This window comes from Ixodes scapularis, unplaced genomic scaffold (assembly GCF_016920785.2).
Source record: "Ixodes scapularis isolate PalLabHiFi unplaced genomic scaffold, ASM1692078v2 PGA_scaffold8__174_contigs__length_109621045, whole genome shotgun sequence".
Taxonomy (NCBI): Eukaryota; Metazoa; Arthropoda; class Arachnida; order Ixodida; family Ixodidae; genus Ixodes; species Ixodes scapularis.
In genome coordinates, this window is record NW_024609883.1 from 69,019,915 (window position 1) to 69,035,776 (window position 15,862).

Here is a 15,862-nt window from a genome sequence, read left to right on the forward strand (position 1 = left end):
TGGAACGTGTGTAGTGTGTGTAGTTTAAAATAAAAGTGTTGAGATTTGTTGAGACTGATCGATATCTCGGAACGCCAAGGAGCAACAATTCCCTCAACAAAAGCCCTCTCATATAAACCCGCGCTCGCCCCAAGCCGTGCAAGCGTGAATACGTGAACCAATCGATAACGTCACGTGTGACGTTATACGTGACGCCAAACGTGGCTGCGCGCGTTGTATTCCGGGGATTTTTCGGTCTCACCGACGCCGACGCCGGATTTTCGTTATTTCAGAGGCGAATTTCAGAGGCGAATGACTTTTTATTTATAGATAAGGCACTAGATATTTCAAACTCAACAAGCAAGTCGGGTCTTGACTCCTCTCACATAAAACGTCAAGCTATCTCGAGTTAGCAAGCAGTTAACATTCATGTATTTCATGAATTAATCTTCTAGTTTATAGCAGGGGGAAAAGCGTATGAATTACGAGACAAAATGCAAAGACTGTGTTCTGCAACTAAGAAACACTCAAAATTTCGTTGTAAATGATTAAAAATGATGCATTTTATAGTATATTTTGTTTAATTATGGTGAGGGCTAAACAACATTTTAGAAGCAATGAGCGTTAATTGAAACAGTGAAACTATTGAAATTTTCTCAGACACACTTCACAAACGTTCTGACGATTAAACGAATCTATAACTTAGTATAGTAATTATTTATTTACATCTTTGTTTTTGCATGGCTTAAGTTTGACTGAACGGGAACCTCATGCTTCGTGATAGTGAAAAAAGGCGATTGTTGTTATACATAAGCCTGATAACACATTTCACACACGTTCTCCTCTAAATGCGGCTTTTGATATGTGGCTCATTGTTTGAATTTGGCTTTAAGGCGCAAATAAAAAGTGAAAGATGTTTAGAAATCTCTGGATTACGAAATTAGAGCGCAGCTCTTGAGGTATTCTGAGTTAGCATATACTGTGCTAAGCAATTTTAGAAAGAAATATATATATATATATACAAATATAGATCACTCTCCTCACATACTAGTTGTGCACCCTTCTCTTCTGCTGTGTCCTTTTCCTCCTTCGTACCCTCCTCCTTCGTATCTTCCCGTCCCACTATTCCGTACCCTCCCCTCGTCCTCCTCTTCAGTACTCTCCCCTCCTCCTACTTCATACTTTCTCCTCCTCCTCCTCTGTACCCTCCCCTCCTCCCACAGTTTTCCCGCTAAATCCAGATGGAAAATTAACGCCACGTGACCTCACCAAATATTAAATTTCCAGCTAAATTTAATGAAGAAACTTAATTGGCGTTGAGTGTGTGTGACGTCGCTTTGCCGCCAAATTTAGCGGGGAAACTGAATGCGCAGTGTTGCATTATGCGACGTCACATACTTACACACAAATTCGTTTTCTTCGCTAAATTTAGCGGTAAATTGCATTAGTGTACAAGTCTGTGACATCCCCTATTGCTATGCGCGCGGTTACGCCGATGGCGAAGGCGCCGCCGCCGCCGCTATACCCTGAAACGTGCGCCTAAGAGTTGCGCTCCAAAACAATGGCTATATTGCACCACAGATTGTTTAAAACTGTATAAACCTGTTTTGATCGGTTATAAAATAGCGGTGCAGCAGTCTTTATTGCTTCCAGCTCTCTGCTCCGCAAATATGCCTTAGGATATAACCAATCTTATATTGAGCCAGCTCCGTACACCCACAAGCCAAACCGAATATCAAGCCCATTACGTAAATAGAAGCTATCCGCCTTATCGATGGGATATTTGAATGCACGAAAGCGCTTCAAGCTAAAATTGTGAGCCCCTAAAGTTTAGTTTGATAAAGTTCCCGTGTCCTGTTGTCGGGAGATGGCGCCACTCCTGCGCTCTGGACCATTCTGCTGAACATCGTTGCAGGGTTGGACAGTAGTTCAGCCACGGATCCGTACTCCATGACTCTCCCGTCGCCCATGACTAAGATCCTTTATAAAAAAAAAGGTACGCAAAAATAAATAGAATAATCGTACAAATTACGTAACTGGTTACAATATATATTTTCGTATTGGCACGCATGGTAAATGCATGACTGCTTATTGGAGGATTACGATCCCAATAATGGTATGGCCGGAATAGCCTATCACAGATCGCAACAGTATTTTTAGAGCATCGTACAGCCGTCAAAGAGTAGAGGATATGGCATTACATCGTTGCATGTCTCAATTAATGGCGAACGGTGGGGATGTGCGAATCCTTTTTTCTCCGAAGCATAATGTAGCGGCAATGAGCCTAGTTATTAAAACAGCCTGGTCATGGACGGGACTCTTGCGGCAAAATGTCCACTGGCTTCCATCTCAGAACTTCCGCGACACCTCACATTAAGTGTCAAGCTACGATTTTCAGATTTGTGTTGGAGTATAAAGGCTACCAACGAAGGCCCTTTTCCAATAGATACACAATAACGGATAAGACGATTCTAGGTATCTCGTTCGAACTAATACCGCGTAAATAACCGTCAATAAAAGAACGGAATTTTGTGTCTTCAATTCAACTTTTCCGGTGTGAAATATTGTTCAACGTGTGACACGGCAGAAAGCATCCAATACATACTTGTCGTAGTCGAGCACAGTATGGATTCTGTGTGCGATGGCCATCACGGTGCATTTTCCGAAACTCTGTCGAAGTGTGGCTTGGATAAGGCGGTCTGTGTCGCCATCCATCTGCGAAGTGGCTTCGTCCAGAATAAGAACTTGCGGTCTTCGAATCAAGGCCCGGGCAAGACAAGCCAGTTGTCGCTGCCCAACGCTGCATAGGATCGTTGATGCATATTTTGATAAGAAAACAATAGACCAAAAACATCACCCACCAAGCGCTTGGTGCGCCAAAGTGTCGACTCAGAAAACCGACGCGCCTTCAACCCTTGAATCACATGATCTACACGGAAGATTGCGTACTTCTCATTGAACGACCTATGAATCGAAGGCCATTGGTCTAGATGTGCTCTTTCATACTTCGTTTCACTTTTAGTTCAGACGCAGTCTACACTACGATCTGATGGGTCCAATCGGACATCGTCAAAAGCACGGCATCGTGGCGTTCGTCATGTTTCTGTGCGTTTTATGCCACCGCTGAACGAATCATAAACAGAAACAGAAGCCCAGTGACTCGCGCTTTTGACGCTGTTTGATTGGTCGCACTAACTCGTATGGCGTCGTCTGAATCTGAACTTAGGCTGAAATAAAGTAAAGTGATCGTAAGCGAAGTTCTGGGCTGGCAGTTCGAATAGTCCCTGGGAGATTTTGGAAAGAGAGTATGGCGAGTTTCGAGCGTCTTATTATCGTTCCTCAGTCAATGCGATTGCCCTGTTAGCAAATCAGGCACCCGAAGAACGAAGAACGGAGCAAAAAATATACTAAGGTACTCCGTTTTGTAATCTATCAGCGTCTTAGTCGTTTTCAGATACAAAACTTAAAAGTATAAAACAGAGAGATGTCCTGTTCCCGTCCTCATCCTCTCTGTTTTATACTTTCAAGTTTTGTATCTATTAACCAACACGCTCGTTTCAACTGTAGTCGTTTTCACAAACGACATTTTTTCACAGCCGAATCGGTGATACCGGCATGCTGTTTTGGTATCTGGTCTCTCAATGTTTACAGTGGTGCACTTCTAGGTAAAAGTACAGCTCGCTTTAATGGCGTAGGTGAGTATCCGTAGTCATCTGTGTTCCAGGCACGTAGCCAGGGGGGAGGCCCATGGGCCCTGCCCCCCCGAAATCTTCCATTGGGACCTCCTCTCCCCTCCTCCCCCTCATACAGCATTTTGTCATGGGCGGACCTCCCCCGAAACAAAATCCTGGCTACGCGCCTGCTGTGTTCGGCACATGCTTAGTGTGTTGAGAGCGTTACCTTGCTGACTGACGACGTAAAGGGGCTTGATATTATCGCGTGTATGGTATTAGCTGTTTTGGTGTTCATTTGGTGTGCAGTCTTGGCTTAGTTTTAACCTCTAAGCTTACACTTTACCACTTAAATTTTCTAATTCGTGTACCAACAATCTCATCACAAATAAACAGCACTACCAAAACGACAATAAACAAAAACAAAATACGAGGACCTAGTTCGATTGTCTTCCGCCTACCAATGATGGATCGTGCTAAAGGCGGTTGTGTATGGTTGATTCTAGGTATTTTAGTTGTTATTGTTGTCATTATTATTTTATACTATCGTCTTGGCAATGTTAGCCTTTTACAAAATAACATGAAATTAAACTCGGTAGGCATGATGCTAGAGGATTAACCTGAGATTGGCTCCCCCATCTCCAGTGTCCAGAAGGAGCCTTTGCGGATGCTTGGACACAAACTCGTCCAAGTGAGATTTTTGCAAGGCATCCCAAAGTTCTTCATCCGTGTGGGTGCCGATCGGGTCCAAGTTGTCTCTAAGGCTTCCGCGAACAAGGATTGGGTCCTGAAACATAAAAAGCAAAATTAAAAATTTATACACCCTATTTTCAGGCTGTAGTCTGCATACGGCGTAGAGTCCTCAGGGGAAATTTGGGGTCAAAAATATAAGTTTTTGCTTAGAGAGTCCGCACCTCGTGATTAGTTGACATGAAAATCTTCTCATACGGGTTGCACCTTAAGAAATGTCTGCTTTCTGAGCTCACGAAAAAGCTTGTATTATACATAAATCATCATTAACATAATCTTTCATTCACAAAATCTGTCACGTCTCGTCATAATGGGCGATCTTGAAAAACAAAAATCCTGTATAGTCGGCAGACGTAGATTGTCCGCACTGCCTAAAATTTTAACTTTTAAACATGCATAGTCTGCGGACTGTAGCCCGAGAAATACGGTACTGGTCATTGTGTTGTTTCTTATATAGAAGCCTTGTAGAATAGATCTTAGCTAAAAGTAACAGCACAAAATATATCTCACACACTCAGACCCCACGCACACCGTCAATCATCTCGCGTCACAGTGACTCAATTCTACAGGGTCCGATCGAGAAAAGTAAACCCTACTTTTCGGGCCGCGTTAAACAACTACGCGTTGCAGAACGCTCAAACACCGCCAGAATGTAACCCTAGCGGTCCAAACAAGATGCTAAAGTTTCAGCCCGATCCGATAACTTTATCAAAAGTTATAAGTGATTTTCTGAAAATTTCAATGGGAAGTGGCCGCCGACGCAGTTTTCGAACACATGGGGCTCTATGACACCAGAAACCGAAAACGGGCAAAAATGGGCTCCATTTTCCCATTGAAATTTTTAGAAAATCACTTATAACTTTTGATTAAGTTATCGGATTGGGCTGATACTTTGGCAACTTGCTTGGACCGCTAGGGTTACATTCTGGCGGTGTTTGAGCATTCTGCGATGCGTAGTTCTTTTAACGCGGGCCGAAAAGTCGGGTTTACTTTTCTCGATCGGACCCTGTAGTTTGCATTTTTATTTTCGTCCTTATATCGATAAAAAAAAAAGAAAAAAAAAGAAAAGAGAAATATTAAAATTGTTATCAGACTTCGATGTTTTCTTTCTGCTGCTATGTAAGGGAACTTTTATTCTGCACGACATTTTGTCGTCTTCTAAACGATTGTAAAGTCTGTCGCAATTGTTAGTTCCGAGTGGAGTCTAGGGATAATAACTACTTCTCGGAAATTGACATAGAAGGATTGCCAACAGGTGTGTCTCTCTGCTTCACGAAACTTGCCGCTTCGATGATTTCTATTGTGAGTGGGTGATGATCCTTGCTGACTACGGAGCAGTTTCTGAAGTTGGCTGAGCATCGGCAGTCGCGGCGGTGAATGCCTAAAAGTCTTGAATTGGCTACACAGATGTTTTTTTCTTGGTCGATCGTTAACAGATCTTCTATTTTGACCTATATGCAGTGTGCCACATGAAAGATGGAAGTAATACTGAATCAGTGCTTCAAAAATTATATATTTTAAGCCCTGCCCACATTCAGTCAATTAAGATTTGCAGCACAAGTATCAGGATAAAGAAAGCGGTTCACCCGTCACACCTATTAGCCTCAGTCGCTAAAAGCCTCCCTTCAAGCACGCTGCCCAAAAACGTGGACACAACCTTCTAGATTTTTTCTCTCGAAGAAGCATTGTTTGTCTCGCTTGAGACACGGCGTGCACGCCTGGTGACGCATGGAGAATAGGGAGGCTCAAGTGAGGGTGGGTGCAACTGCTAGATCGGCGATCACGGGACATGGACGCCATTTAATTGCTAAATTTTGCTGGGAGTCTATGGGGCAAAGGGTCGTTTTCTTTCCTAACTCGGGTCATAAAAGCCCATTAAGGTGCTTGAATAATTTACACAAGGTATAAATGATTACCTTTCCATAGCCACCAGTTTTGTTGCGATAGGTTAAGTATTTTTTTAACGCGAAAAATGGTAAATTCCGCCATCTTGGACGTTGCTGCTTGTCTGGCAACTTTGCTTTCTCCGCTCGACGTTTGCAATTCTCGGAGCGAGAAGGAAGCGAGAGAGGCTGCGCCAAGGCGCTCGTTGCTTGCAATGGGAGGCGAGAGGAGGAAAGGCGCATGGAGCAACAGAGTTGCAACAGAGCGGGCGCCTGCTCTCGTGCAGGCAACACTGGCGCATATCCTTTCTCGAATCCTCTCCCTCTGGCGCCGCCATTAAATTGCAAACGCTCTCCAGGTTTTGAGTTGCGCCCACCCTCACTACAGCCTCCCTAATGGAGAACAGAACGGCTGGCGCCATCTATCAGTGGCAAAGCGAACCGTGAAGATTTTGCGGGAAAAAATGGACTGCTCCGCTTGCTATGGTGTCACGGATAAGTGGCTTCACATCTGGGTGAATTACTTCTCGAATGTCAGTCTGAGTAATAAATTTAAGCTTCCGATACGTTTAGGAAAATGTGTGGATGACTTTGAAGTAGGTTACAGCATTTTATGTGAATGTAATTCAAAGCTATCATTTAGCGTGTTTCGGCGTCCTCACTCATGGACGTTGTGCCCCAATTCTTAGAACTGAGATTTGTTGGCGCGGATTTGAATTTCAGTGTAGCACGCTTTTACAATCTATTGGGTTTTATTTTAACAACCAGGTCTTCGTGTACATGCTCGAGAACGACGGAAAATTGAAGAACAATGAGTGCAAGAGTTACTTGAAAGGATCGCCGACGGCAACATCTCCGATGGCGGCCTCTCCGACGACGAGTTTGGAGACCTGGAGCCTGCAACTGAGCCCTGAGGTAAGTAGCTACTAAGCAGACAGTTTATCACGTCGCAGTACTTTTTATGGCATATAATTTCTGTAACACCATTCAGGAAGCCCTTGACAACCCAGAGGCAGGACCATCAATACCAGCGTCGCCGGCTGACATGCCTCCGCCAGCCCCCAAAAAAGGTCACAGTCAGTGGTTTGTGCGAGATTTCACTCCGGACGCCCAGGACTGAACCTATCGAATGAAGGGGAGTTCAACACCACCAGAACCACCAGAGTACTTCATGAGGTACTTTTCGGAGAGTGTGTTTGAGGAGCTGGCAGAACTCACTAATATCTACTCCCTCCAAACAAGCGGAAAAGAGCTGGGAACAACGCCACAAGAAGTAAGGGTCTTCATGGCAATGGGAGTCCTGAAGTATACTCGAACTAGGATGTACTGGCAGGCTGGATTGAGGATTCCAATGGTGGCGGACTCCATGGCAGTGAATCGCTTTTTTAAGATCAGGTTAGAACTTCACATTACAGACTCAAACAGCAAGACTGACCCGAAAAATCTTGACAAATTCTGGAAAGTCCGCCCGATCCTCGAGGCAGTTCGCCTTCGCTGTCTTGAGGTAGAGCCAGCGAAATAAAACAGTATAGATGAGCAAATGATTGCTTTCACTGGGAGGGTCGCGGCAAAACAGTTTGTTCGCAACAAACCGAATCCCGAGGGGGTGTATACACTCTTAGAAAAAAGGGTCAGTATAGTCCTCCCTAAAGGGAGGAACGCTCTTGAGACATATGTTCCTTCAGAAAGGGAGAAACTTTCGTCCCTTAAGCAGGGGAGGAAAAGTTCCTCCGTCGACTGCATCTCATTATGGCGGCCACGAATCGAGCAAATCGAGCTCGGTAAGGCTTAACGAGAACACTAAGTCTATTGCACGAAGCGAGAGGAGCAGGAAATAAAAACGTAACACGAGCTTTCCGCGAACTGTATTTATTTCCGAAGTTTCTTTACCCCTGCAGGTAAAGAAACTTACGTTTCGAAAGCATGCAGTCACTCAGTCTTCTCATCGTCAGCACTGCGATGTTCAACGGAGACAACCGGCACTCAGTTCGCGCACTTTATGTCCTACCTTTGCTATTCCTCGAGCCACAATTCCTTCGTCAACCGTAGCGTCAACCGCACATCACGGAGGAGTGAAAATCATTCGCCCGCAAAACCAAAAGCCGCTCTCAAAAAAAAAAGCAAATCCGAAGCAACCTCTTGGCTTATCTCAGCACGGTAACACGAAATTATGGCGTAGCCGCGTAGCGTAAAAGGATGTTAAATCGCTTGCCACCAGATGGCAGGGTCAAGCAGAGTAATCGCACGTAGCTAGGCTAGGTGGCGCTAGGTACCGCCCAATTCATGTTTTACAAAAAAATATTTTTATTTTCTTACGCCACAATTGCGTTTGCTCTTCGGAATCTCTAACACACGTAGACACGTTGCGCACACTACAAACATCAGGTCAACATATATTGAACGCATACACGGGCATCGCATACAAACATCAATACAACAGCACACTACCCCGATCACTACTGGCAAGCCCTGCGTTTCCGTCTTTTATAGTGGTAGTTTTGAACGTGCGGAATTTTTCGGTGACTCCCTAAGCAAAAAAAAAATATTCCGAACATGTTCATTTTTTTTCAGCAATGTCATACATCTGAGGCTATTCTTAATGGCTCAGGGGATGAATCTCTTATTAAAAAGAAGACGCTCAATCATGCCATAATTATTTGAAAGCCAATAAATCGAGCCGCTCCAATGTGGTTCCAAGCCATGAGTTTGTTTTCCCGCATGGCCCTTCGTAGCCAGTATTTATATTGTAGTGTTCGTTTTTCTATTTGTGCTGTTCGCGCAAAGCTGCAATTGCCGTCTTGAATTAATCTCTGTAGAGCGGATATCCACTCAGCTGGAAGTGATGCTTCACGGGCACAGAAATCGCTTTTCGATCAACTTGAATGCAGTCAAAGCCGCGACTTCCGACAACTGTTAGGTGTACGGAGCTGCGCCGTTGCGAGCTCGAAAACTTCTAGCGCTCATCCCAGCGCGCCACTTAGAGGGCAGTTTCTACAGGAACCGTAGTATATTTAAACAGTAAAATAAAGGATAGCGTTTTTTTTTTCGATTTTGCCTGTCTTTTTTTTTTATGCTAAACTTCCATTATAAATATACGTACTTTCCGTCATACTTTCGTAGTGTTGTCTTTTCCCCAGAGCGCAATCGCTCTCGGGGACCGACAGTCACATTGGCCACTGTACGATAGGAGCTTACCGTTCAGACCAGCGTTCCAACATGACTATCCACACGTCGATCGACTGCACCTAATCCCTCAAGTGGTTTTAAACTCTTTAATGTAAAGCGGAATGTCATCCTGCGACACCCCGGCCCCTCCGATAACGGCCCGACCAGCGGCATCAATGCCCGACAGTTTACGTCATCTCATCTTGTTGTTACACCACTGATACGCGAACACACGGTCACATCGGCGATAATTCCAGTCTTCTGTTCACAACCCACAACACTGCCATCACGATGTCGCTGACACGAAGAAATACAGAACCACGTTGACGATGTTGCTGACACGCAGAAGAATCACGTTGAACGCCGGTTGGCACTCGGCACGGAAGGCACCCAGGCAGCCGGCAGGAAAACCTGCCTTCCTTGGACGCAGTTCCCGCGATTTCCATAACGTCGAAAACGTCGACACAGTTCCTCGTGGTTTCGCTGCTGTAGTTCCGCGTGTGTCCCGCAAATTGGAGACGGCCGTCTTACCCAGTGTATGTAGCACTGCTGGCACTGCTCCGGAACTTCGCTGTTTCTAGCGGCTTCGTTAGCTCATTTGATAAAATTAGTGGTAAAAACGTCAATGCAACCGAAATGTTCTGCACGTTTGGACTAGAAGACGGAATTACAGGCGGCCTTCGCTGCCGCTGAAGCTCTATCAACTCAACATTAATTTATTAAACAACGTGCGCGATGTGCTCGAAAAACGAAACCGAAAGAAGATGGGTCGGGAGGGCGAAAACTTTCTCCGGTCTGCCTGGAGGAGGAAAACGTCTCGGAGAATAATAAGGACTTTAATTTTCCTTTCATCGGTCTGGGTTTGTTTATGTGTGTTTTGGTAAACAAAAATAAAAAAAAAAAACTTTACAAAAAAAAAAAAACAAAAAACAAAAAAAAAACCACTTTCCTGGGGATCGAACCGTTGACCACTTGGTCAGTAGCGCGATGTTCTACCCCTGCGCCAACTGAACAAGGAGGAACTCGCCCTCCTCCTTTCATCTGAACTGCCGTTCCTCCCTTCTCTGGGCAACTTGTCCGCAACAAGGAGGAACAGTCGCTTTTGCTACCTTTCTCCTCCCTTTTTTCTTAGAGTGTAGGTGTTCGTGCGGTGCAGCACAGACGGGGTAGCACACGACTTTGAGTTCTATCAGGAAAAGGGGACTAGTGTGGATCCAAAATACGCCCACCTTGGACTGGGCTGTTCAGTCATCATGAGGCTAGTCGAAAGTCTACCAAAAGGCCAAAACCTCTCTTGACTTCGACAATTACTTCACTTCTGTGAGGCTCCTGCAGGAGCTGAAAACAGTGGGTATACTCGGCACCGGTACCATCCGATCCAATTGGCTACTTGGATGCAAACCCAAAAGCGAGAAAGAAATGCGGAAGGAAGGAAGAGGAACTATTGACAGCAAGATCTCAGAGGACGGAGATGTGGTGATCGTCCGCTGGAAAGACAACGGGATAGTAAACATGGCTTCAACACGTGTCGGAGTTGGCGAGAAAGGGACGGTAAAGCGCTGGAAAAAGCGAAGAAAGAGGACGTATAAAACAGAGTGCCCTGAGGTTGTACTGGAGTACAACAAGTTCATGGGGGGAGTGGACAAACTGGACTTTATCATGTCCCTGTACCCAATCCGGACCAGGACGAGGAAGTGGAGTGTCCGTGTACTTTCCCACTTCATCTCATTCGGCTTGTCCAACAGCTGGCGGGAATACATCAGAGATGCAAGTGAAGAGACTCCCGAAAAAGAAAAAAAAAGACATGTTGGCTTTTCAGAAAGACGTTGCACAATGTCTCATCTCATTCAACAAGGCGCCCTAGAAGAAGAGAGGACGTCCTAGCCTCGGGGAGACCACCCAACCGTCTAAGAAGCCTCATAATGCAGAAGCTTTGCCTACCAACACCGTGCACTATGATGTTCAGAGTCACTGGCCCTAACACATGAGAGCCTTCTTTGCTCACAGGTGCCGGCGCGAGGGCTGCAAGAGGAAAGGTCGCATTCGTTGCCGTAAGTGCAACGTTTTCCTGTGTCTCACAGTTAAAAACAACTGCTTCCTGGAGTTTCACACAAAGTAAAGTGAAGAATTCTCGGAGCTCCTACCAAGAGTAGAGAGTATGGCTGTCCTGTTTTTAAATTAGTCAACGGACTGCATTCTGTGTACTTTATGAACAGATTTTTTTCAAATAAATTGTTTCAAACATTTTGTTGTGTTTTGAAGGGACTCAACACACAACGTGCACAATTGAGGACACGATGCGAAAGTGTGTTCTGATCGAATGTTTCGCGAGTGAATATTTTTTAGCAATCTAAAGCACCTCCTGTCTTGATTTAATCAGGCAAGTAACTTTAGGCGCACATTTTCATTCCTCGTGACTGAAGGGGTTAAAAAAAATTAAATGACACTCGCTATTCACGAGACAGGAACAGAAACGAAAAGCCGTTAGTTATGCCCAACATTCACAACGTATCCCATACCTTCAAAAATATTGGTTACCGAGCAAATAGTAATGTTGTGTTTTTGGGCCACCACAAGCTCTCTGGTTGATGTAAAAAAAGTCAACACTAGAGCAAAAATCACTACAGGCTGCTAAAAAAAAACATAAAACCATTTACATTCCTGGTTCAGATGAAGAGGTTTATTTCTTCCCCCTTGCATGTGGCAAACTTTACACAGGAGGAACAGGAAGATGTGTGAACGACCGATGAAGAGAGCAAAACAACAACATCCGAGTAGCCAATTCAGAACTTCTACGCATGCCCTGCGGTGACTGCAGACGCTCAGCCAACTTCAAAAACTGTTCCGTAATCAGAAAAGGTCATCGCCTAGTCACAAGAGAAATCATTGAAGCAGCAAGCATCGTGAAGCAGAAAGACACATATTTTAGCAGTTCTTCTATATCACTTTCCGAAAAGGAGTTATACCTAGACCCCACTCGAATGTAACAAAGGTGTTATAGTTAGAAATCTTTTGGAAGAGGACAAAATACCACGCAGAATAAGAGTTGTCTTACTTAGCAGCAGAAAGTAAACAACAAAGTGTGTTAACAGTCTTTTTTTAAATTTCTTATTGGTTTAAAGGGAGAAGGCAAACAAACACCAGAGTTGATAGTCAGCGCGACGTGAAAGGATTCATTTTGACGGTGTGCGTATGGTCTGACTGCGTGAGTTACCTTTTGCCAAATCGCTCAACCCTCCATCTCAAGAATAAACCTGGACTGGAAGTAGACCCGCCTGTTTATTTAAAGCAATCAAACTCTTTTGCAAAGTGGACAGCTTGAACGCAGATAATCTACAGATGCGGAAACTACAATCTTACATAAAGTACAATGCTCCCTAAACTTAACGCCACCACGAGATGGCTCGTATAGGCTATTCCTGAGTCTACCCGTTGAACTACTTGTGAAATCTTGACTTTCCGATCACAACAGAGCTTGGGGAAGACATTCCAACTTCTGCAGTAACCAATTTCGCTTTGGATAGCCGCGAACGGATGAACATTTGGGGGGCACTGCATCTTTTTTTTTTGTTATTCAGTTTGGGGAGCAATGTATCTTCTGCAGGCGAATCAACTCAGCAATGGACGGGTTAATTGTATTTTCAGATATAAAGCTCTCTGATATGACCCGTAGAGTAAAATCTGAGAGGAGGAGAAAAGAGACTTCGAAGACACATCTCAGATTGAATTTTCGGTTTCTAAAGTTCCAAAAACGTTATGTTGTTGATTATAAACGGGGAGATTGATGCTGCAAACAAGACAAGTTCTGGGCTCATATCATGTAGTAATCTATTTTTCGTCGGTATTTTTTCATAATTTTCAAACCATTTCTTCTGTTAAATTGATTCATTGAAGCGTGCGAAAACGTATCTCGCTGAAATTTAAAGAGTTCTCAGACGTTAGTTGATCATTACCTGAGGAATGACGGTGATAGCAGACCTGAGCCTCTTCAGCGGCACTTGAGTGATGTCCACGCTGTCAATTGTTATCCGGCCCTGCGAAGCCTTGAGGACTCGGAGCAGGGCTAGGACGAGCGATGATTTGCCGGCACCCGTACGCCCTACCACTCCCACCTTCAATTTAATCAAAGATGAATACCAGGTAATTCAAGGGCTACACTTTCATTCTAAACACTGATATCTGCTAATTGATTTCAAATCAGTTAATTTCATTAGCCGGAATGCATATACATGTCACTTAAAGAAGCGATGGACCCAAACTAGCCATCTGGTTATGGGTTCATTTGCCCTTTCAGACCCGTAGCCTGTTGGCAAGTTTGGGTCGACTCGAATGAGGCAGCTGCGGCGTAGAGTGAGAAAGACAGGTGATTAAAAACCAAATGGAAATACTAGAAAACACAAAATGTAAAGATTTGTACGATCATAGGAGGCAGACTAAGTTCACTAAATCCAGCTTAGGACTATATGAGGATGGGGGATTTAAGAAGGTATCAGGTAGTGTTTGAGGGCTTGGCTAAAGTTACGCAAACTTTGAATATCGTTACTCAGAGAATTCCAGATTTTCGTAACACAAAATTTCATTAGTCTATCTACGTATATGGAATGAGAATGTGGCAGATAAAAATACCCAAGTGAATTTCTTCTGTCAGAAATACACTTCCTTTATAAGTCTTTGTTACTGGAGATAGGTTGTTATCGGTTACTTTTAAATGAATATCATTACGATTTTGTGACTGATGTTATTAATGTTACCAGCTTGGGTCAGAACGTGTTACATCGGCAACCTGAACATTTAAGGAAATAAAAACCTTATAAATTGAGTTTTTAGAGAACCCAATGAGGGGATTCTCATGTTAGCCTTTCAGTTTCAAAACATGCAGTGTCGTTTATGTCAAACAGTTAAACAAAAGATCATTCACCGAGTATTCCTAGATTATTTGAAATCAATAAAAGGAATCTTCGAACTCTGAAAATAAAAATTGAATGCCTTCCTCAAGCTTTTATTTATGATTGAGTTTAATCCATAATTTCACTCGGAATCAACAAAACCACACACAGCAAAAAAAAAAAAAAAATCAACTGCGGCAAATTGAATTAAAGGTAAATAGCTACAACTACCGAATAAAAAAAAAGCGATTTAAGCAAAATTTGTTATATACGAAATTTTGTTATATTGACACAGAACGTTTCTAGATCGGAGTTCTAGCAGACCCCAGCCAGCGACAGTCCTTGGAAAAATGTACATCCAAACCACAACGTCGTGTTTATATTTATTGATGCTCCCACTATCATTATTTCCCGTTATTCTATAAATTTAGTGGTAAGAACCGTTAGAGTTGATATCACGCTGGAAACTCCGGCACAAACCCACCTTTTCGTAAGACTGAACAGAGAATGTCACACCCTTCAACACATCCGGTAAGTCTCCTGGCCTGTAGGACGCCGAGTACTCTTGAAATTCTATTTGACCTCTCGTCGGCCAGCTATCGTTCACCAAGAGGGTTCTTGAACGTAAGCCTTGGTTAACGTTCTCTGAAGTAGCAGTCGTACGCTCGTTTTGAACCTGTTCCTGAAAGATAAGTTGGCCTCATTTGCATACTCAGCCTCGATTTAGGCTGAGACCCGTTTTCACACTGGGTCTGACAGCAGACAACGCTACGATCCAACGTAGCCAATCGGGCAGCTCTAGAAGTAGAACGTCACGGTGCTCGAAAGCGCGGGGTCACGCCACAGTTAGTGTGCGTGATTGGTTTTTGCCGGTGACAGCGAACGGACAACTATAGTAATATGAATATTACATTAATGCTTTATTTTTTCTTAGTGCCCACAAACAGCTATGAAGGCTTTTTGTGTGATGCACTGTTTGGTCGTGTTTACAGCAACACTATTTACAATGTTCAAAAACATGGGAAAGGACATGAATACATATTTGAGAGGCAAATGGAACTCCTACTCAAAGTTTAAGTGTGATGAAATACACCTTTTGCAAGGCTGGTTCAAATGAACAAAATCATGTAATATATCAAATTCACAATTGCCTGGGTTATTAAAAGCAGACTGCATACGAGTTGTCGGTGACAATTAACAAATTTTATTGGGGTAAAATGTTAACAAATGGTGACTAGCTCTAGTTGGCACATGAATGCCTACACTTACAAGTACCGTCTTTACTGGAGTAATAGCCGCACTGTTTATGATGAAAACCTGAGGGTTCGCTTTTTCGCGGAGCACGCAGATTTCCAATCACTGCGATCGACAGCATGATTCTAGCTGTTTACAGGACAGAGATAACGTTTTCGTGCAAAGGTACCATCTGTGAAGATTGCATTTGTATGAAGAATCGTGTTCTCGATCTGGTTTTTCGCTATGTTATTTATGCGCAACACAATGATTGGATGTATATGTGTTCTGTAAG

General features: G+C 43.8%; 1 protein-coding gene across 1 annotated transcript in view; it reads right to left on the bottom strand.

The window, feature by feature from the left end:
- Positions 1 to 1,802: 1,802 nt before the first annotated feature.
- LOC121833604 (ATP-binding cassette sub-family C member 2-like) overlaps positions 1,803 to 15,862 on the bottom strand; it is a 75,626-nt gene continuing 61,566 nt past the window's right edge. The window contains exons 15-19 of the mRNA XM_042287021.1: positions 14,819 to 15,010; positions 13,402 to 13,560; positions 4,271 to 4,437; positions 2,585 to 2,779; positions 1,803 to 1,959 (exon numbers count right to left, since the gene is read on the bottom strand). Of these exons, the coding sequence (XP_042142955.1) occupies positions 1,803 to 1,959; positions 2,585 to 2,779; positions 4,271 to 4,437; positions 13,402 to 13,560; positions 14,819 to 15,010 (870 nt within the window). The remainder of the gene's footprint in view (positions 1,960 to 2,584; positions 2,780 to 4,270; positions 4,438 to 13,401; positions 13,561 to 14,818; positions 15,011 to 15,862) is intronic.